The 25,271-nt window shown below is 35.4% G+C and overlaps 1 protein-coding gene across 2 annotated transcripts in view; it reads right to left on the reverse strand.

The window, feature by feature from the left end:
* The window catches only part of LOC138707893 (inactive phospholipase C-like protein 2), an 876,200-nt gene that overhangs the window by 100,196 nt on the left and 750,733 nt on the right, over positions 1-25,271 (reverse strand). For both annotated transcript variants that reach the window (XM_069837934.1, XM_069837935.1), the window contains exon 9: positions 8,432-8,549. In XM_069837934.1, the coding sequence (XP_069694035.1) occupies positions 8,432-8,549 (118 nt within the window). The remainder of the gene's footprint in view (positions 1-8,431; positions 8,550-25,271) is intronic.

The following is a 25,271-nucleotide window of genomic DNA, read 5'->3' on the forward strand; positions in this document are numbered from 1 at the left end:
CTTTAAGGACAACGTATTAGTTGCTTAAGTACAAATTAAATGTATAATAATTATCTAGGTTTGAAATTAATGGAGATTGAAGTAGTTTATGCTATACTAAGAGAACTATTTACAAAGAGAACAGAACAGAGGAACAGTTTCTTTCTGTTCAAACTGGCGAACATCCCAAATGCTTAGTATGTGGACACTGTTATAGTAAAAAAAAAAAATATAACATTGAGACACATTAAAACATCAGGCATGCTCAAACATATAATAATATTATTGGAGATGAGCGTATGCAAATAATAGAAAATTTAAAGCAATCCATAATCAATGAAGTATGTTGTTTTAGGAAAGTAAAGTATTGTTTCAGACATTTTCCTGCTTATTGCAAAACACAGAAAACAAAACATATACATGGTGATTCACGAGAATTTACCGCCACTTACGGAGCTTATTTCTGAAGACATTTTGAGCAAAAAATGTCGTAAAAACAAATGTCCTATTTTCAATATTTACAGAGTTACACTAATTTGAAGTTGTTTGCAAAATGCCTTCTTTCTTTAGTTTTAAGGTGAAAGAATATTACAAATAGAGAATGAAACAATCAGAAGTATCATTTCTTTAATTGGCTACTATTCTGAAGCTAAAAATGTGCTGTGAACTCCTTAGTTGCTTTGTACAAACATCTTTTTCAATTGTTAAATAGAAAATTACATTCTCCTTACGCACTTATCACAATAATTATTACAAATCGCACCATTTCCACCTACTTGATCCTATGCAGTTCAATTTTGCATTCTAATGTACAGTTTTACAGAGTTTACAACACATTTTCAAAAATGTCGCTGTCTGCTTCGATACACTTGACTGCATGCTTGTGAACCACATTCTATGTAACTGCATAGGCTATCTTTAATATCTGTAGCAGCATGCATGATGTGCGCAAGTAGCTCCTCGCATGTTTGTGACTTCGTTTGGTAGACAAGATCCTTCATCCATCCTATGCATATGTTCACCGACGTCTCCTGGATACTAAAGAAAGACATGCTCTTCTGTTCACATGAACGAGATTAAAATGGAAAGTGATGGTGCAGACGAATAATAAAACTAGAGATTAAATTTAAATTTTCGCCAAAAAGAAAGAGAATGAAAAGTATTTGGATAATGAAACAGTTAATTACATTTTCAACATGCAACTTTGACTAAAAATATAATAAATAAAGTACAGTACATAAATGAATAATTAAAAAGAAAACTATTTTTTTTTTTTCTTAAATGAAAGAGTCCCCCAGTACACGACACCAAATTAGTGGAATTCGTACCTTCCATATTTTTTATCTTTTTGTAGGACACTATCGAAATTCTATTTTCTGCAATTTGAATTAGCTGCAAACCATAATAATTAAGCAACTCATTCTCAGGCAAAGATGATCACAGTTATAGCAACTCTTAGATTTAGTACACGATGATTCGAAAAAGCGTTCCAACATCATTCAGTTCTGTTTCAATCCCGTAGTAGAAACACAACCAGCACATGCACATAAGGTAATTTTAAGATAATATGAAGTGATACATGAACTGACTGTTGGAATGAACCTCACAACATTCGCAACCAAAGGCAACAATCTGACTCATTTTCTCATTAAGCACGAACCCCATCAGTGAAACAGCTGCTGACATGACATTGTCATGTGCTTGCGCTGGCTGCTCGCTGACCAAGATCACGTGTTGTTTACAGTAATGAATTCCAATAACGAAACGTAACTCTGTAAATATTGAGAATTGGACATTTATATGACATTTTTTGCTCAAAATGTCTTCAGAAACAAGCTCCATAAGTGACTGTAAATCCTCGTGAATCACTCTGTATAAGGAAATACATACAGCAAAATCAAAATAGCATTTCGTTGTGTAGATAAAGTAAATATATTATAAAAACAACTCTCTAATTTTAAAAGAAAAATTGAAATGAAGTAAAAGAAAATGTACAAAGCAAAACATCTTGTTGTTTAGATACCGGTAATATAAATATATTATAAATATAACTCTCTAATTTTGAAAGACATAATATTGAAATAAGGTGATAAAATAATCTTGTCAATCCCACTAGGACAGTGGTTCTTAAACTTTTTTGAGTCATGGACCCCTTCGAAAATCTGGTGAAAGCTGTGGACCCCTCCATAGAAAAATGTCAAAAAAGTGAGAAACAATTTTAGATATGCTTCTGCTTTTTACATTGAAATAATATAGTGAATAAACATGCCAACTTTTATGTGACTTTCACGGACACCCTGAAGTCCATTCAAGAACCTTCAAAGGGTCCATGGACCCAGGTTAAGAACCCCTACACTAGGAGATTAGTAACTGAGTAGTTGCCACTGAATTTCTCTTGCCTCATGTTATGAGCAATGCCTACCCAGCACTTGCCCACCCAGCTCTGGGCATGCCCAATTCCTGTCTGCTTGACTACCTATGCTCTATTATCATCTTTGAATCCTTATGTAACTAGATCTATCTACTAAATATTATAGGTAGGCTATGCAACATAATAGCTGTCGTAAGGTTGCCTTTATTTCTCGACATGAACCTGAGTGAGCGATGGAGAATGTGTTAACCCTCGACACTTACCTGGGATCTTTTCTGACTCCACACCATATTTTAATGTTAATATCTACATTGATATACTCTGAAATGTTCCAGTAACCTAGATATGCTATACTTGGTTATTTTAGTTTCCTTTAGAATACAATAATTATTATTTCACAATTATATATTGATTTTTTTTTTCACGTTTATTGCTTGGGTTCGTGGATGGCCCCAGCTATAGAACACGTTTTTATTTTCTAGTTAGAATTATTTTGCAGTGATAGTGTTTTGTTGTAAGCAAAGTGAATATGTACTTTGAAAAGTGAACAAATGAAACAAATACCGGTACATTATTAACAACCATGTAGGCTATGGCTAAAATGTAGGGTTAAGAGTAATTATTTATATTTGTAAAATTAGCTTATTGTTTTTCCTACTGCAGTAGATGATGAGACTAAATTCATTAATTGTCTAAACATAATAATTAACACTTGATGCAATAAAAATTTCCTTTTTGTGTTTTATTTCAAGGAAAGTGAATGTGTTGTCTGATAATTGAAAAAATAAGAACACATTTACGGAATAAATAATCTGCTATTAAACTAAGTAAATTAATTCATTCATTCCTTGTTTGAACATAGAGAGTAAATCTAGGTGCAACAAAGACTTTCAATTTGCTTATACTGTATATAAAAATGTATTAAGCCATAAAATACCCTAATTAATGACACAAAATAATCTTGGGGTCAAAAAGAACCCAGATAAGTAGAATGAAATTAGCATGAAATTCTAAAGCAACTAAGTCGCGAGGGTTAAGCAAGTGTCAAAAATGTACAGGAAATGACGGCAGTTTGATTAAACTCAGTATGCCATGAACTAGACAGGAGTACCTTTGCTACGCAGGTTAAACACATTAGCATGAGACACAATGTAGGCCATATTATTTTCATTTCTGTTGAAGACATGTTAATGTGAAAATATTATGCGAAAAGTAATGCGACATAATTTCTATTCACATTTATGATTTTTTCTGACTAGTCTTCTTGTGTCTAAGTATGTCACTGTTTTGAAACACATTTAAACTAACTACGTAATATTAAAGTTATATGGATGTGTCATTCATAAGACTTAACTTAAGAAAAAATACAATTTCAAGTACAACTATTTTAAACTCAATTCTAGCTTCAATCTTGAAATAAACACAGCCATTTAAGTGATACATTTTATACAATCATGCATCTTGTATATTAAACACTCGTTTCATGTTCCTGTCTATAAATTTAGAGCCTTTATACAGTTGAAGGAAACATTACAATTATGCTTTATCGCAAAACTTAAAGAGCATTCTGTGTTCCTACCAGGGGCAGTTTTTCGGGCGAAGCTCGTGAAGCGGTGTCACTACTGGTTGGCGCAGAGTGGGGAAGGGTGACAATTGCAGCTATATCCCTCTTTCAGAGGTAGACCTTCTCAATTTGCGAATTTGTTTATGGGTAACCATGGCAAAGAACCCTTGTAAGATTTCTATAGAGCCTGTCTGCGAGGGTACTTGAATTGCTGACAAAACATTTCTCTTGTAGCTGCAAACATTCTTATAGCCTCCTGGCTTGGCTCTTTTGAAAGGAAAATAACGGCACGCGAATACAATGAGATAAAAATTCCTTGTCTTTCACAGTGTTCACACTTCTTTGTACCTGTTAATTTCAGTTTGTGAGACGTGTGAATAGAGTGACTGTGTTATGTCTTGTTGCTAAAACGATATATTAGAAGATTAAGTTAACTAAGCAGTTATTTATTTTAGTGATAGTTTTATAATTGTTTTTAAAAGTGATGAGTCAAATATTTTTATTAACAACGAGGAATGTATCCTATAAACAATATAGTGTGTAGAGTGTTACAGACACCATTTTCGCGATGGACTGAAGGTGATGAAAGAGTTTTATTGTTACTGGGAAACCACCGGCGTGGCTCAGTCGGTTGAGGCGCTTGCCTATCGGTCTGAAGTTGTGCTCGGGCGCGGGTTCTATCCCCGCTTGGGTTGATTACCTGGTTGGGTTTTTTTTTTTAGGTTTTCCCCAACTGTAAGGTGAATGTCAGGTAATCTGTGGCGAATCCTCGGCCTCATCTCGCTATCACCAATCTCATCGATGCTAAAGAACCTCATAGTTGATACAGCATCTTTAAATAACCGACTAAAACAAAAAGAATTGTTAGCGGGGAAACCAACACTTGTTATTAATATATCGGCAAAAAAGCTGAAAGGAAAGGTGCAAGATCTTACACCAAACATTTTAAAAGTGCGTGGTACAGTGAATATCAGTGGCTGTGCGGTAGTTCTTATTTGGAAAAATTGTTTTGTTGGCCCTGTTTGTTAGTTGGAATAAAAAAATCAGCATGGAACTCAGATGGATTTTGTGAAAACAGATGAAGTTTCTGTCAGTTTTTTTTTTTTTTTAAGCTAAAGAAAGCGGTGAATTTTCAGGGCGGAAATATGTTAAGCTGTCAGAAGGTGAACTTTTTCAGAAGTACACACAATTATTTTTTAAATACGTGACGTCATTTTATGCAAGTTAACACTAGATATCAAGACATTGAAGAGCTTCAGTTTTGCTCTTTTGCCAATACTTCAAAATTTCTTCAGTATTCGAATATTTTTCCTTCTAATACTCTTGCCACTCTACAAAAGACTTTCCCAAATTTGTTAAAAGTAAGTCCTTTGAAAACAGTACTAGAACTTCTTTATGCAGATCATGAGTACCAGAACATTTTCCCTAATACAAGCACTAAAACGTGTAAGAGAAAACAAAGACGTATTGAAGAAAACTATAGGCTCTTTTCCCTTATTGTGACATTACCATCAACAAAGCATTTCAGTGGAGCGAAGTTTTACTGCACTCAACTGCATAAAGACAAATCTTCACAATTCAATGGCACAAGGCAGATTAACATCATTGGCGTGCATCTCCATTCACAAGGACTTGCTACATGATCTGATTGAGAAGCAGCCATTTCAGGACGACATCATTGACAAATTCTCCATTCGTAGAGACAGACGAATCAATTTAATCTACAAAAATAGGTAAGTCGTACATCATGTCCCTCAATAAAAGAGCTTCACCAACTTTTGAGGTTGTGAGCCGCCACTGGTTCCTACATACAGATATAACAAAAACAGAGGTGCTCGCAATCACAGAGTTGAGAACCACTGCAAGACAGAATATTTAACATCGAATTTCTACCTCTATTTAGGCCTATTCATTTATTTTAGTTTTGTACAGAAAAGATATATTTCCGTCTTAGTTTTATTTCCATTAGTATATTGTATTAATAATGGAATGATCTTATGAAGTAAGAATACCCAACAAAGATGTTGATGAGTAAATATCACAAGATATCAATGCACATTTGATATCCTATAAATCGAAATCAGAAACCCTTAAAAATACAAGACTAGAATCACTGTGTCTAGTATAACTTGAGTCCAGCCTTCCCCAAAATCAAAGAGTGGCAGTAGACTTTATTCACAACATATTTAGTTTATTGGGAGTTGTACAAATAAGTTACTGTTTTGTATTTTCGCTATTGTAGTGGAGTTTTATAGTTAACTGCCCGAAGATAGATTTTAACCTCATAAGTGACACCAATAAGGCATTACTCATGAGGAAACTAAGTCAGGAGATAATGGGGTAGGGTGGCCAGTTCCTTTGCCTCGCCATTACATACACTGCTGACTAAGTTAGTAATGTATTACACTAATCACACTTCAGATGTATACAAACAATTATTCTTCCTCTGGCACATATCATCAAGTGAGATGTACTGCCTGATAATAGATGTAACTTACATATCAGCCAGAATCTCAAGCAGAGATATGTAGTGGAATGTGGAGTTAATATTTATGGATCTACTGTGAAACAAAGAGGTACTCTGTGATCAAGTGTTCATCATGGAGAAAATGTTAGAGAAAATTACTTAGGAAAAAGGCTATCCCAATTCTGCAATGTCAACTAAATCCACGATATTCAATTAACATTTTCGTAAAAAGGTTCAGAGCTAAAAAAAACAACAAAAAGAAAACAAATTTTGACAAAAGAAAAATTGAACAACATATATGCTTAAATTGAAGCTAGTTCGAGAAATTTATTAAACATAATTAGCAAAGTAACAAAGTCGTCTGTACATGTTACAACTAAAATATTTATTTAAAGCAGCACAAGTCAAGTGTTTTTCTCCAGCTCCTGTTGCTAAATGAAGAATCATGAATAATTAATTAGTACAGGTTGCTCCAGTATTTGGTTGTTGAATTACAACTTTTTTTAAATCTAATGATGCATGATTTAGACTCAGTACTAGTTGCTAAGTGATCAGCTAGAAAAATCAACACTGAAATGCAGAAAATCAGATATCTTGCATGAAGTTTCATTACATGACGTAAAAATAGGGGTTTGGCGTGAAATTGGTGCACATAGAATGATTCTAAGTATCTATTATCAAAACCTGGTGAGCTCTACATGGTAAACATAGATACACAGACTGGGAAAAAAGTCCGTACATTCCTTGATACAAATGTCTTTATGTATATATTCATATACCGGTATACAACTATTCAGCAAATGAAGCAAAATTCGATGAATGGAAGCAACAATCAAACAATCGAAGTGAAAACTATCAAATGAGCGAGCAGTGAATGAAAATATGACGGATTTAAGCATTTTCTGGATTGAAGAGAATTTAGTAAATGCAGTGTCAGTTGATGAACAACTGGATACTGGGAAAACAATTACAGAAATTATTATCAATTTTCAGCTGCGTTTTCGGAAGGTGTCACCATCTGAGAGAACATTATTGGCCTGGGAATGGAAGATTTTTACAACCGAATCTGCAAATAACACACCTCAGACTGAGAGACCATCAATGCATTTGGAAACTTGTGCTGCTGAGGAATCAATAACGCGAACTCCAGTTAAGTCAACACATAAGTGTGCTGATGAATTGGATTGAACCATGAGAGTCTACATGCAAAAGGATTTGAAAGGAGAAGCAAAAAAAGAAAGTTCCTTTTAATGAGAAATATGCTAGTTCTCGGAAGTTCTAAAGATCAGAAGGTTTATTTTTGATTCAAGGAGAACCCATATTCCTTGCTATAAATCGAAAAAATCCTCTCACTTTATGATCTGAATGAGGTAACAGAAGGTCATCTTTTTGGACCATGCTTTCTGGATGGCCCAGTGAATCCAATAACTTGTAACTTATCTGCACATGATTAAAAAATGGTTGCTTTCTGAACTCCAAAGGAAAGGCATATCTGATAGTATGTGGCTTCAACAAGATGGTGCACCAGCTCATTTCACCATGAGCGTGTGATTATGACTTAATGGGCTTCCCAAAATAGATAGGAGATTCGAGAACTTTCCTTCACCTTTGTCATGGCCATCAAGAATGTCAGATCTAACCATGTCAGACAATTCTCTTTTTGGGAAATCATAAAGCAGAATGTCCGCAAGAGGCGCTACATTTCAAATACTGAGTTGAAGAATGCTGTGCATAATGCCTTCATGATTGACACAACAAATGGTATGGAAAATGAGCAAATGGACCTGGAGATGCATCTTTCTGTGCAGAGATCGTGGTGAAGTACATACAGATGTTTTGGATGCATAAGAGACAAGTGAAATAATTTAAATCTATATTGATGACAGGGACATACAGATTTTTCGCCCACACTGTACATCTATCCAGGGATGGAGTTCAGAACAAATGCAATCTTATTTCCACGCTGAAATAGAAATATATATTTATTATTTCAACTAGTACAACCAGTGTAACATCTTTCATCACACAACATGGATTTTGTAGTACTTACTGAGAGTATACAAAGGCAAATTCTTTGATCACCTCAATACAATCCCGGAATGACACTTTGGAGGTGAGGGTGTTGTAATGGTAGACTAAAGGCTCTTCAGGTCCATCCACACAGTCCACTGTTGACAGAAATTTCGTGTAATTTTTCAAGTTTATTCAAAGATCCCTGTAAGCAAAAATTCTATTTATTCTTAATCATAGATCGGTCAGTCCCGACTTTACGGTCCCATGATCTCCCAATTTAATCTCCCCTGAACTTTTTACTGTGGGGTTATATCTTTGAAACCATCTGAAACCAAAAGGTTTGGGTACCAATTTCAACTTGGACCAAAAGTTTTGGGAACCAATTTAATCTGGGACCAAACATTTTGGGAACCAGTTTCCTGGACCCAATTGTCCGGGGACGTAAAGTCAGGGACAAATTGTCCTAGACCCTCCATTACTGGGGCCAGTAATTGAATCTCTGATTACACATTTCCCAGAAAGATAGATCGGACAGTGCCCCTACTTCACGGTCCTCATGATCTCACAATTTAATCTCCCCTGAGCTTTTTACTGTGGGGCTATGTTAAAAACAATGCTTACAATAGCAGAATCAAGTATTTGTGTGACTTATGTCGTAGGATTACCAGTGTAGACGCATACCATGCCACGAGGGTGGCACGTATTGAGATCTATTGATCTTGCAAAAAAACTGGAGTTACCATACTCAATGTTTTGTGACACCACTTTCGTATATCATAATTAGCATATAAAATATTTTCGTAAAACTTGGTTTACCTTCACCAAGCAACCTTCAAAGTATACAGGTTAATATGTACAGTCTGAAGTAATCCTAAGCCTCTTTTTGGGTTAAAACGATTATTTTCCCTGGATAATAAAAAAACATAATGATTGTATAAATCTGGAATAAAATACGAGTATTTTCCTAAAAGACGATTATTTCCCCTGAATTAAAAATATAGTACAAATGAAGAATAAAAATTGAGTATTTTCTCTCGATATAATTAGCAGCATGTACATTTCCGAAGACTATGGTGCTTGTTACTTTACAACAAAAATAACATATGCTAATTCCCTTTCTTATTCGTCGTGAAGGCCACTGAAATGTAAACATTATTTTGTCTCTTCGGTAATTATTTACTTTAGCTGACTGCGCATTTCCTCGACAAAATTTATTCAGGGCTTCTTCATTTGACTTGGGGAATACGTACAAACTAATAAGATTGAACGGAAAGCAATAATAAATAATTTTAGCATTGCCACCGTACTTCGTCTCCTGTCACTTGGCTATTCTACCATCTAACCCACTCTTTGTCACAAGTCATCGTTCACCTATCTCTTACCTATACACTCATGTAATTCACTCTAACTTTGTCATATTCCTCGGTCTCACATCACTTAGTTATCCCATCACCTAACCTTACTTACCTAACCTAACCTTTAACTTGCATTACTTACGGAAATATATTTCAGCGGAGGGTAAGTCACAGTGCAACATGATCCTCACGATTAGACACTAATGTACCTGCCTCCATTACAGCACAGGACAAAATAACAGACCAACTCATTAATACATTGCAACTCCCTCTTTACAAGAAACATCAACACAAACACACCAAATTCAGTCGCCCACTGTCAACTATATTACCATAGATTGACGTCTACCAAGGGATACATACCGGTACCTTAAAGTTGTAAATAAAATACCAGTACTAACTTACTAAACCAAGTAAAAATTATTGCATCCACTCAATTTTAGCAGTTCGTACGTATTACTCAACTCAAATGAAAGAGTTCTGAAAAAATTTCGTCGAGAAAACGCGCTGAAATTATGGTAGTTTCGGTGATTTTAGAAGTGAAAAATCGTTGAATTTATAAGGGATGGTGGTGAATGTTATTTATGTCCCGCCCACTATAGGAGACATAGGCCAGTTTTACACTAATCCTAAACATTTAGTATAACTTGTTGCTTGTGTAGGCAGTCTTTTACATTAGATTTGCGAAAATTGGTTTATAGCGCAACATTGCCAGTGATAAAAGTGTGAAATATTCGGGTGAAACGGGCGTTGAGCGATTTCCGCCGATTTTGGAATAGACACCGACGCACTTGAACTACCAACATAGAAAAAAAAAATCACACTCTATCGCTTTCACCTTCGTCTTGACGGGATAATAAAAGCACAGTCTAACTAACCTAACCTACGTGCGTCGCTATCTATTCCAAAATCGGCGGAAGTCGCTCAACGCTCGTTTAACCAATATTCGTTCAATGGGCGGTGGATACTCTACATTGACCTAATGGAGTTGTATATTTAATGCGTTTGGAAGTATTTTATATTAATTGTATCTAAGTATAATTTTTAACAACGAATTCGTAGCATAATGGCAATGATGGTGGTTTATTATACGAACGGTTCTAGGATCGAATCCCGGCGTATTCGAAGGCAAGTTGTATATTTCAATTTAATATGAAGTAATTTGTAGAATAAAGTAGGTATAGGTTGAAAGATAGAAGTAGAAGAAAATATGTTAGAAAGGGAGTGTAGTGTAGTGAAGTGGTGTAGGGTGGGAGAATGAAAAGTGATCTTCCAGTATTAGAGCGTATTCCGAATCTCACCGGTGAGCAATCCGATGGCATCACGGTGTTCCGAATTCCACCGATGACGTCATTGATGCTCCACCGGTGTCGCACCGGTGCCATCAACTTGCAGAGGTGGTGGCAGTCTCCATCAGCCGCCATCAGCGAATCTGATTGGTTCTTGTATAGGGCGGGAATTAGCAGACGAATAACATCGTGCACTGTTGTGTCATGGCAGTGTGTTCTGCTTAAGTTCTGCTGTATTGTTTGTAATGAGCACAACGTAAAAACAATATGTTAATGGCTTATGAGCGAACATGTCAACGGACCCATTATTACTACCGGTTCAAGAAATAAATTGTTTATGCTATCTTTTCTTTGAACGAGATGGGAGTACGAAAATTTCGCAAAATTTTGCTAGCGTAGCACAGACAACAACTTGTACAGTCGCCATGACAGCCATCGATCCTTCCAGCAGTTTTGTTCCTTATTTCGCTGCAAAGTGACGTCATTGATGCCACCGGACCGGTGAGATTCGGAATACGCTGTTAGCATCGTGCTTGACGTCATATATTGCGTCAGCGTTCTCCATTTGGTTCAGGAAAATTGCGACCAAAGACGTTATATAGTATGATTGCGACTAGGTCTTGGATTTTACCCTCCATTATTATATAATGAAACTGAATTCATAAGTTTGCTACTAACTTTCTTACATTAAAATATAACAAATAGATCACGAACTATTTAACTTGTATTATACAAAAAAAGTAATATAAATATTCGAAAGATGGCGTTACTCCACTTATCCACTATCAATTGTCTTATTATACGTATATTAAATCGATTGACTCTCGACTACTCCCTTTAGTATTCTAGTAATAATCATATGATGGCTAATGCATTAAATAAACTATGTACATGTACAGCTGTCAAAAAAAAAAAGTGGCCGCACTCGTGAACAGAGAATATTTTCAAAGTCCACTTCGGGTCGCGGCGATGTTACACGACGCATGTGCTTGTACAAGGAGTTCCGGAAGTATGAAAGTGTTTCATGTCTGCGCCTCGTAGACCAGCGGTGGAGTGCTTGTTTAATGATTCAAAGGTCGTGGGTTCGGGCCTTCTTCAAGTTTTCATTTTATTTTTTAATCGTTCTTTAGCGATGTAAATGATATTCAAATTATCATTTATATCCAGTTATCGTTCTTTATGGATATCACGTTAGTTATATTTTGTTATCGTTCTTTAGAGATATGAATAAAATTCAGGTCATCATTTGTATTCTGTTATCGTATTATAACGATATGAATAATAATTATTACTGTATCTCCAATGGGGGTTAGCCCTATTTTACATATGTATAGTATAGGCTATAGTTTTATACACAAAAAAGATAAGCATAAAGAGAAATGGAAAAGAAAATTAAATTAGCTTACGTGATGTAAACAAAACATAAACAATCCGTAAATTAGGCATTGCGATTGCAAAACAAATATCAGGTATCAATTTGAAACATACTAAAACATTAACAACACACATACCGTAACACTTCTATAACACAAATATGCAGCTTTCCGTACCATACATCAAAAATTAATACACAATACTCACACAAACACAATGAAACTATAATTACGACATTGCGACGACATCAAGCATCCCATAACTGACTCACATACATAACAAATCAAGCATCCGTTACAACACATACACTTCAACATAGTTACCACACTTTTAAAAGTTACAAATTTGGCTCCAAGAAGAATAAATAGGACACTGTTACTAATTACTATTCTTCTACAATTTCTTAAATACATCTGTAATAAATCTGTGAAATTCCGATATGAATAATATTCACGTTTTTTATATTGTTACCGTTTTTAGTGATTTAAATAATATTCAAGTTATCATTTATATTCTGTTTTCCTTCATTAGCATTATAAAACAATATTCAAGTTATTTATTTTGTTATTGTTCTTTCGCAGTATATTAATTAAACAAACCGATATTTATCATTTATATTCTGTTATCGTTCTTTAGTGATACTGTATAAATAATATTCAAGTTATTTATATTGTAATCGTTCTTTAGCGATATAAATAACATAAATTTAATATTAGGTTTGGAAAAATCCAGTTGCATAATACTGGTATTAGTTTTTCTTTTTGTATTATTACATTATACTATCTTGAACCACAATAAAATGAAAAGGAGTAACGAGGGATTGAACCTGAGACGTTGACATCTAAATTCCGACGTTCGTCCGCTGAGCTACGAGAGCAAAAGTGTGGAAACATTTTCGGAAAAATTGGCCCAATCACACTCTAAGATTTTCTGATGATTCGTAGAAGCTAGTCCAGGATGCGGGGGGCAAAGGCTAATTGAGATTTCCCGGTCTCTGACCGGGTCAAACATCCTGATAGAATTAATATTTAACCCTTGCCGTGACTTTCGGTGAAGTCCGGAGGGCCCAATTAGTCAAATCCACTCTCCTCATCTCCACGCTTGGGCCCCCTGGAATTTAATAAGATGCGAAAGAGATAGTGGTGTGCGGAAAGCAACGGGATGTTACCGCATTTAGGCCTATCCTTCCCAAGAAAAACTGCAAACATGAACAAAGGAAGCTTTTAATAGAAGAAGAAGGATCTTCTGCGGACCTCTGAAAAAAGAACTAAGGAAGAGACTAGTGAAGTGCTTTGTGTGGAGTGTGGCATTGTATGGGGAAAGAACATGGACATTACGACGAAATGAAGAGAAACGAATTGAAGCATTTGAAATGTGGATGTGGAGAAGAACGGTGCGTGTGAAGTGGACAGACAGAATAAGAAATAAAATTGTGTTTGAAAAAGTGAGTGAAGAAAGAATGATGCTGAAACTGATTAGAAAGATAAAAAGTAACTGGTTGGGTCTCTGGTTGAAAAGAATAATAGACGACATTAGGATATGTGGATCATATGCGGAGACCAGGAGGAGAGCAGAAAATAGGAAAGATTGGAGATTGCTGGGTTTGCAATGAAAGACCTGCCCATGGACAGAAAGTTTATGTGTGTATGTTCAGAATGCCTGGAATATCGTGTCTAAGAACAGTCGCTATTTGCAAAGACTAGTCAATTCCATGCCCACTCGACTGCAAGATGATCGAGATAAGAGGAAGATAGACTAAATATTGAATTGTGGCTTTTTGTTTTGTTTTTTGAACGCTTAATTGTTTTAATGTTTTAAGGCCGACGCCAGTAAATTTGTTATGTTTATGCCACGAAAGATATTTTATTGAGAATAAAATCTTTTTTCTTTCCATTTGCAGCCATAATATCATAATGATAATGATAAAGTCATGGCATAATATATTAATGAACCTGATGTTAATTACTAAAATAATCATAAAAGAGAAAGGAGCCATTATGTCTAGTTTGTCTCTCTCAAAAACAGAACAAAAAAGGACATAAAAAGCACGAGGTTGTAGTCGAACGCAGGACCTCATGAATAAGAGGCCTGAACACTACCATTACGCTATCGAATAACACACAGTATACTTCAATTATAACTGTAGATATCAGGCAACGTGGTCCAACAACATGTAACATCGTCTGTCTCCGAATTGTAGCGAAGATACCCGAAGGGAACTTTGTTTCAGGAGAGCGGCCACTTTTTCTTTTGACAGCTGTACCATACCTGACGCATCATAAGAGACCATAAACTTCCGCGAATTATGCAAAGCCATCGACACATAACAAAAGTAGTGTAAATTGGTGAATCGAACAAGGATTAATTCCAGATAAAACATCAAAAGCTTGTACTAATTGTGATGCTGCAGAAAAAATAGTATGGCAAGTAAGATTGAAATATAAAAATTTTCAGTACTGCCTTAAATGTAAGCAGTGTAGAACAGAGTTTACAATAACAACAAACACGCGGTTCGAAAACTGTAAAATCATCATCTTTCAAAATTTAGCATTAGTTTACTTTTGGGAAATGGGTGTACAAAACAAGCTGGTCAAATGTTTCTCGACTTCATAAACAACATTAAAAAAGCATACCCGGACTATGGACAAATATCATTAACACCCAGCACTTAAACCAACACTGAGGTAAGTTAAATTGTCAAAATTTTATGAAAACTAGTTTTCGTACTTGCAATATTATGTGTACATATACGTGACGTTATATAAGCCTCTTACGTCATCCTATTGATCGGGAAAACAGCGACTCCATCTTGGATAGTACCAGGTTGTTGTATGTCTTGCATATAGCCTATGTTTTTGATAGGTATACCAAAAGCCTAAACAACCAAATACAACCTGTCAGTGATCCTCCATGATGTCTCCGTCATATTGACCAAATTTTTCTACCGAATTACCGGATTTTTTTTTTGTGTGTGGAGACAGTTGATCGTATATGCAAGACATAACAAAAGCCTAAACTAAACTAACCAAACCTAACCTGTCACAGATTCGTATATGCAACGTGTATAAACGGAGTAAGAAGGGAACTACCTCAGCACTAGTTTAGCCATAATTACTGTTTCTTTATTTTCATTTCGATCACCTTGCTGTAGCCTATATATATATATATATATATATATATATATATATATATATATATATATATATTTCTAGTGGATCACACACACTGTCTACTACTTAGGCCTATCCAACATTTACTGTGGTAATTATTTACTCTTAACTCTTTATTTAAAAACAATCAGCACGCATTAATAAAATATAAATTAATAAATATATATTCGAAAAATGTACAGTCAGTAACAGTATATAGCCTAATTACTACAATAAATGTTCAATAGGCCTAAGTAGTAGACAGTGTGTGTCATCCTCTAGAAATACTACTGTAGAACAGGACTATAACAAAAACCTTGCATCAATAGTTTTCAGTAGCAAATGATTAGTGATTAGTCACTGATGCTAGTAGTATTCTTATATTAGTTGCGTTTTATCTAAGCAATGTAATATTGTAAAGTTTTCCTCCCCGTGATAAGTGCAAGTACGATGAAAGTGTTTGTGAACTCAGTGAACCAACTCTCCCCCCCCCCCAACTTTGTGACTTAAATGCAAGTTCAAATGTTTCTAGTGTAGACAAAGCTTCATGTGACATAAAAGCATCATTATTTCCCCAACTCTATGACGCTATGATGTAAATGCAGTGGCGTATACTGGTTAAAGGGTTTGGGCTACTACTGACCCTATTATTACACAAAATATATTTTTAAATCCCTATAATAAAATTCCTTACATATTTATGTGAATTCCAGACGTCTTGATTGGGACGAAAATACGTTGATGACTTCGTCATTGAAATTACAGTTGGGCCACTTGCAAAGTTTCTGTATAAATGATTTTTCAATGGACATCAGTGCCAAGCCGGATAAACGTTCTTGTGTATGAGTTGATCTACAGTAGGATTTTATTCTCTTCAACGCAGAAAATGTTCTTTCTACCGATGCCGACGTAGCTGGTATTGTCACAATTAATGTTGCCAATTTAAGGACTTCAGGAATAACTTGGTTCAGCTGGTTTTCATATATGGCAGATAATATTTCATGGATAGGTTTGTTCGAAAAATCAAAGACTCCTGCTGAATATATTACACTTAATTCATTTTTCAAACGTAATTGGTCAAAGTGACTGTTATAGGACTGAAATAATTTGTTTAGTGCCTCATTCGGAAAGTTTTCTCTATAAGCAGAAAATGTTTGAGAATCTAGAAGATGTGTGAACTGAAGCTTTCCATAATCAGAAAATCTGTCAGTAATTTCCATGCGCATACAATCTAGTATGCTGTAGTACAGCTGCCTGTATTTCAATTCATCATCTCCTTTTCTTCGCTTTAATGGTGGTTCCATTGTATTGGCTGAAGAATTTTCATTTTCCATATTACTCCATATGGATGGAAACCCACTACGTCTGAACTCGGATATAGTATTTTTTTTAACTTTGATACCTCTTGCAAGGAGTATGCTATGTCTAGACTTTTTGTCTGAAGAATATTGTAGAGCATATCTGTATGTGCCAACACTCTAGCATAGACTTCAAGTAGAAATATATTCTGAAACTATGTGAAGAAATTCTAATATCCTTGAGCCTGCACAATTACAGCATCATCCCAGTTTTCTTCAGAGTCATTACAAATGATATTTTTAAAGAAAGCAGTCCGTTTTTCTCTGTATTCCTTTACTGTATTTACAAGCCGAGATGTAAAATTCAATCTAGTTGGTGCTACTTTTGGGAGTTTCTTGTTCATAAATTCCTTGAGTTTTCTGATCTTTTAGGAGATGATGAGAAAAATGCAGCTAAACCCGACAGTGTTTTGAAAAAAAATGCGGCATTCTGGAATGGATGAAGTAGTTTGTTGCAAAACTTAATTGAGAACATGGCTGTAACAATGGACAAATAATGCTTGAAGATACTTTCCTTGAACTTTTGTTTTCAAGCCATTAATATTTCCCGCCATAACTGAAGCACCATCGTATGTCTGTGCAATTAACTTATTGCCTACATTGTAGTCTGCTGTAACACCTTCCACATGCTGAAACAAAGCAGCAGCAGTTTTGTCCGAACTGACATTTGTGAATCCTATAAACCGTTCTTGAACATTGGCAGTACTATCGACGTATCTTAAAACAGTGGACAATTGACTCTGATTAGAGCAGTAACTTGTTTCATCAACAACAATGGCCACAAAAGGTTTTATGTTCTTTATCATAACCCCACTTATAGCAAATATTAAGTCATTCTGAATTGCGGGAGAAGTACCACGAAATACTGTTGAACTCTCAAGATGATTGGCCAGTAAATGGTCAAATTCACTTAAGGAACTTAAATATGCAATATAATTTCCTATATTGTCTGATTCCACACTCTCGTTATGACCCCGAAAAGCCAATTCTTGTTTTCCTAGAAAGCAGACTGCGTTAATAAGACGCAGTAAAATCTCCCGATTTTTTTTTCTCAAGAGCATTGTGTTGGTTCTTCTGTAGAGCAATTTGCTTATCTAGCTGTAAATCAATTCTTGTCTTTCCAAAGTTTGCAAAGTTCATGCTACTACAAATATGAGCTTTTAATTTGTCGTATTCTAGGACTGCCGTTCGAAGGGAGTTCATATTAGAAAACCCCTCTTTTGACCACACATTAGTTTCGCGGCTAAATAACAAACATGGCCAGCAAAATAGTTTAGACAGTTTAGAAGTACCACACAACCAATTCCACTTACCATATGATGTTGAAGTGAAATGGCGTGTGTACTCACGCTGTTTTTCTTTTACGTCCATGGACAAATTTAACTCAGGAGTTGGTCTTTCCATTTTCACAATTTCACCTTTCTCGTTGTTATGTACGACGGTTAAAAGGCACTTTTAATAACCCTTCTATTACACAGTCATTTTCAACACAATCCTCTCCAAAAACTTGTTCTGACATATTTTTCACAATATCACTTAATTGGGAAATTAAAAACTTAATAATTCACAATTAATATAACTCTTAGACACTCGAACAAATCACAGATTTAAAATAATGCACTGCAAGAACACAATCACATTCAGAGCTAGCGTACTAAGCGTATTGTTGTTTCGCGCCTGCGAAGAAACCGATCACGAGAGCGGCAACTCACGGCCTACACTGTACGATAGAAACAATAGGGAGCGGGGGGGGGGACGGGCAGTTGTGCGAAGGACAGCGTGAGCGGAAAGGTCACAGGCTACCTCACGTAGCAAGCGGTTTCTCCAGCGATGCCGCCTTGACAACGTGTTTCTTTTCGAGAGCAGAGAGCGCATATAAATCTAACAATTACTTTAATTTTAATTACTATGGTAAAACTAATAATACAAAATTATTACATTATGTTATATTATAAACTTTTTCTTTCGTAATGTCCTTGGGCTACCGCCGGTAGCCCCGGTAGTCCGCAAAATACGCCCCTGGTAAATGTGAGTGCAAATGTTTCTAATACGAACAAACCAACTGAGATCAGCACATCGATCTGTGATGGTCTATGCAAACCACATAAGTCAATTTACAAAGAAACGTTATTGTATAATAAGAACAGAAATTTTAACAGTAAATGATTTGATGGTATAAATTCATTGAATACTCTGAACAGAAATGTGCAGTTTTATGTTTTCCTTGCTGCCATTTCGTTCAATCTGATTCAATCAATGCTGAACATGTTTTCACTAAATCTGGATTAAAAAAAAAACTTACAAAGCATGCTGATAGTGAATGTCATAAACAACGAGCACAGAATACAATAGAGTAGACACTAGCATCTTAATACCATTGGACGGAGTGAAGCCGGTTTGATTGACCTGACGCCATCTTGTTGCTACCAAAACATTGCAAAATAGCTATTACGTTATAGAATATCTTATGATAATAAGAATTCCATATGTCCCTAATTTCTTGTAGGACTCACACTTTCTTGTTTGTTTCGTAATACAAAATCGTTATGCACGTATTTTTAGCAAAAATTACGAAACTGTCATCGATAAATCACATATATACAGGTTATTTAAATTGGCAGCTCTTCAAATTGCAGTATGGTATTTAATAGTTAAACAAACAATAATGATAAAAAAGGGAGATAACAGTTTGACCTTATTTTGCTACTAGTCAAATAAAAATGCTACCCTATAATAATTACTTTTATAGGTTGATCCATTTACTTCGATTTAATAATGAAACTTGCTTCTTAACGCAAATTATCATTATCTTCCTTTTGCCAGTATTTCGTATAGATGTTCCGATTTTGTTTAGAGAAAAAATGGAATGCTCTTAACCATATAATATTTGATAGTCTCTTCGTTTATAGTATATAATTAGATTATAAGGCGAACAAAAGTGAAGTTTTATTACCAAGTGGGTCAAGTCAGTTCACGACCGAGTTAATGAAGCTACTAAGTCTGCAAAGCATAAGTCTGATTTCGTGATTATAAAAATTAATTACAATAATATTAATACAATATTTCTTTTTCTTCATCAAACGAATACGTGCATTCGGTTTAAGAGAAACCTCGGTACACCCGTTTTCTATAGCACTCGACACAAACTTCCAACATGGGTTGTTAGGTTAGCTTCGCTCGTAAATGCTAAGTCTGCAAAGCATGTCTGATTTCGTGATTATAAAAATTAATTACAATAATATTAATACACTATTTCTTTTTCTTCATCAAACGAATACGTGCATTCGGTTTAAGAGGAACTTCGGTACACCCGTTTTCTATAGCACTCGACACAAACTTCCAACATGGGTTGTTAGGTTAGCTTCGCTCGTAAATGCTAAGTCTGCAAAGCATGTCTGATTTCGTGATTATAAAAATTAATTACAGTAATATCAATACAATAATCCTTTCTCTTAATCAAACAAATACGTGAACAATACGAATCTAACCGACTAACCGAGGCTAAATCATTCATTATCTTACCGGTAATAAGTACATTTCACACATGCACATTTACCTGTGAAAAGTTATTCCAGGAATTTTTTTGAAAACCTGTTTGTGCAGCCATACGCAGTACATGTAGGAATATTGAAATTACTTCATTTATTAATTAAAACAACGATGCAACATCACAATCAACTGCCCATGTGCTAACCGGGAGCCCAATGTTTTGGTAGCATCATAATGGCGACGGTCTACAAAAGCGGCTTCACCTCCAAGCTGTTCATGTCTACTCTATGCATTCTGTGCTCGTTGGTCATAAATCTTCAATAGCAAAATGGAACAGTTTCCTGGAAAGTAAATGTACCTGCACAGTGATTTCAAAGATAAGCAAGAAACACAAAGATGACATAGCGCAACCGCTCAGCTGTGGCAGCAATGGCCCGGGTCGCATTACTTTATGCTCGGCATCGCGAAACTGTTTCGTATGACGATAATGATAAATAATAATTAAGAGAATTTAGTTGAAATTTTACAACTCATTAACTCTCACAACTAGCTGCGCTAGAATTTCATGCTACTTATCTGAGGTCTTTTTGACCCCAAGAATATTTGTCGTTAATAATTATTAGAGATGGCAGATTTTCGTAGTCGTGATAAATACGAAAATTTTCCAAATGCTACGTAATCACGTAATTGTGCCTTAGAGAGGGAATTTCATACATTATGGTGGTTTTCTAATCCGCAATAAAATGCAAAATATAGAAGTTTCTGCAAATAAGTGCGAAATTATAATTTCATGATTTTTTTAAATTCTACATGCAATTAGGCCAGCCTTTAAGTTTTTCTTGCACTTGGCATTTCTTTACTTTCTGTTTCAATCCAGGACCCCCCAGTTTTAAGCGCCTAGAACCGCCACACACTCAAACTAATTCCATTTTATATCCCTCCAAATATATACTGTATAGAAGAAATTTGGTATTCAATATCTCTCTAGATCGAGACAAATATCAAAACTTTTTCCTTGTTCTGGCCCTGCAATTTATTATCGATTTATTAAATTTCTGATTTTTTGAATCATAATAAGCAACATGTCTTTCATGCTTTCAATTCTTTTATTTCTGTTGATAATTATTTGCATATATTAGTACCTAGTAAAGGTGCTTTGATAGGCATCTAGCCTATGTACAGTTGTAAAAAAAAAAAAGTGGCCGCACTCGTGAACAGCGAATATTTTCTAAGTCCACTTCGGGTCACGGCGAAGTTACACGATGCATGTGCTTTTAGAAGCAGTTCCGGAGTTATGGAATTATTCCATATCTGCGTCTCGTAGACCAGCGGTAGAGTGCTCGCTTCATGATTCGAAGGTTGTGGGTTCGGGCCTTGTTTAAGTTTTCATTTCATTTTTTAATCGTTCTTTAGCGATATAAATACTGTATTATTCAAATTATCATTTATATTCTATTATCGTTCTTTATCGATATGAATAATATTCAAGTTATTTATATTTTATCGTTCCTTTAGCGATATAAATAATATTCAAGTTTTAATTTGTTATATTATGTTATCGTTCTTTAGCGATATAAATAATATTCAAATTATCATTTGTATTCTGTTATCGTTCGTTAGCGATATAAATAATATTCAAATGATCATTTGTATTCTGTTATCGTTCGTTAGCGATATAACTAATATAAATTTAATGTTAGGTTTAGAACTATACAGCTGCCTAATACAAGTGTTAGTTTTTCTTCTTATATTGTTATATTATTACATTATACTATCCTGTAACATAATAAATTGGAAAGGAGTCACGAGGATTTGAGCCTGATACGTTGACATTCGAATTCCGACTTTCCCGACATCCAACGTTCTTACGTTCTTCCAACTGAGCTATGTCATTTACCTGGTATTAACGTAATTCAACGTATTGTCAGACACTACAACTGAACATTCATGTAGATTATATTCTGAATATTTAATAATGATATAAAAAGGTTACGTTTATGATAAGGACGTATTGTGTGGATACAGTTCAATACAGATCTTTCGAAAACAAATTACGACACTGAGGTCGAGATTATAAAATAATTATATTCTTCTTAAATCTGTGGACTTTATGTTTGAAAATGATATAGTTATTAATAAGACTCTAACAAGTATTTATATTATTATTTCCTAATTGAAGAATATATATTTTTAGTATAATGAATGTTTTGCTATTATTTTAAGACCTAGGTAGAGGCTAATTCTCTAAGGAAACAAAGACGCCATTTCTGCCTGCGACTTTGACTGACATGGCTCCACAAAGAGGTGCAGGAACGAAAGAAAGTATAATACGGGCTGTGATTCATCTTGGTTTTTCAGCATCCGAGGCAGGTAGGTGTTTCAACGTTTCTGAAAGGAAAGCCCGGAGAAGGGTGCAAAATTATCAACGCTTGGCAATTTTTGGCCGAAAAGCTGGGAGTGGTAGAAGGAATATTTCAATACCACAACAGGACGCCAGATTAGTGGCAGAAGTTGAAAGGAATCCCTTTCATACCGCTGCTACTTTGAAGACAGTTGTTAATTTCTCTGGCCAGGATCAGACCGTGAGAAATCGTTTAAGGGCCGCCAATTTGAGATCTCGACGTGCCATTCCTAGGAAAGTTCATAAGGAAGAGCATATAGAAGAGCGTTTAGTCTTTGCATTGGAAACTGGTGATCAGGATTGGAAAAGAGTAATCTTTTCTGAAGAAGTCACCTTTTCTACTACAAAGGAAGGACCCATTCTTGTATATCGTCCTCCTGGTACCCGATTCGACCACAGATACGCTGCCATGCGTACCCGCAGTGGTAGAGTATCTGTGTCGTGTTAGGGGTGGATTTCTCGTCGTGGAGTGGGCACAATCCATCACATTCGCGGGAAATTTAACCAGCACAAATATCAACGGTTGCTGGAACGCTATATGGTTCTTCATGCTAGATTTTTATATCCTGCTGGAATTCTTCAATTTCAGCAGGATAATCATCAAGTCCACACATCTCAATTGATTCGGAACTGGTTTGCGAGGAGACAGGACATCGAATTGATAGACTGGCCTCGTCGCTCTCCGGACGTGAACCCTTTAGAGAATAAGTGGGCCCAAGTAAAGAAGCATATGCGGAAAAATTGGCCCAATCCCCCTCCAAGACGCCCTGATAATTTGTGGAAGCTCGTCCAGTATGCCTGGGATGCCATGGCTGAGAACAGTCGGTATTTGAAAACACTAGTCTATTCCATGCCCACTCGACTGCAAGATGTGATCGAGATAAACTAACTATTGATCGTGGCTTTTTGTTTTTTTTTTAACTTAATTGTTTTAATTTTTTAAGGCAGACACCTGCAAGTTTGTTTTGTTTATGCCACGAAAGATATTCTTTCTTTCCATTTGTAGCCATAATGTCATAATAAATAATGACAAAGTGATGGCATAATAGATTCATGAACCTGATATTAATTACTGAAACAGTCAGAAAAGAAACAGGAACAATTATATTTTCTCTCTCCTAAAAAAAAAAAAAAAAAAAACCATTAGATTGTGTTCGAATGCACGACCTTACGAACACTTGCCCGGAACGCTACCACTGCGCTACAGATTAATACGCAAAAGCTTTCATTCTGACTGTAGATATCACGCCACGTGGTCCAGCAACATGTAACATCGCCCGTCTCCGAATTGTAGCGGAGATACCCGAAGGGAACTTTGTGTCTAGAGAGCGGTCACTTTTTCTTTTGACAACTGTACCTACTTTCCCATAAGACATAATAAATAAATAAAAATAAATATATAGACCCTATTTTTAGAAGTGCATGAGATGTACGAACTTCCGTGGAATATACAGCATGAGAAAACTTCAATAATAATAATATAAACTAAAATTAAACAAGAGGAAATTATTTCAGAAACTTGTTAGGAAATGTAACGAACAGGGTGTCCAAAACAAATGTAGAAGTGGTTCGCAAAAAAAAAAATAAATAAAAAATAAAACATTGTATTTTTAAGCATACAACATTCAGCGCGCGTTTTTCACGTGTGGAACATGGTTTCAAGTTTAGTGTCTCCGTGTGATCACAAATATAGCGTCAAGTTTAGACGCTTGTAAACTATCCCCGTGTGAATTAAGCTTTACTCCAAAATTACAACCTTGTGCACACATAATAAATTACTGGCACTGAAAAGTGTCTTTTCGTAAGCATAATGATGCGCATTCGACAAACAGAGACAAATCTACTCTTTTTAGTATTTTAAGATAATTGTTGTCAGTGAGGTATCCGGGAAAATTTCAGTATACGGAACCCTCACTAACAATTATATCTTAAAATACTAAAAAGAGTAGATTTGTCTGCGTTTGTCTTGTCCAATGAGGATCATTATGCTTACGAAAAGGCACTTTTCAGTGGCAATAATTTATTTTGTGTGCACAAGGTTGGAATTTTGAAATAAGAGCGAAAGGAAGGAATCCATGTCCTGAAATTTATCCCGTCATCTTCACTATGTATTTTTATAAATTAATAATAAATATCAATCCAATACTTACGTTAGTAGCCCTACGTGATTGGCAAAATTGTGGTTGAACAGTCCATAGGCACTCATAATTGCAATAATCTTCAATAAAGGTAATTGTACTAGCCGCCATTTTCAGCTGGCTTAAACTTAAACAAATCTATGAACTAAACAGTCCATCACCAGTGTTGCCAACCTCAGAAGACACGAAAACCGTACGCGAGAAAAAAATAGATCGTATTTTCCCCCGGAGGACCGTACAATATAATTTATTATGTAATGGCTTGATTCTTTATCCATACCTAAATTTTCACTGTTTTCACAGGTTATTTTGTCTACCTTTTAA

The sequence above is a fragment of the Periplaneta americana genome, chromosome 10, assembly GCF_040183065.1.
Source record: "Periplaneta americana isolate PAMFEO1 chromosome 10, P.americana_PAMFEO1_priV1, whole genome shotgun sequence".
NCBI lineage: Eukaryota > Metazoa > Arthropoda > Insecta > Blattodea > Blattidae > Periplaneta > Periplaneta americana.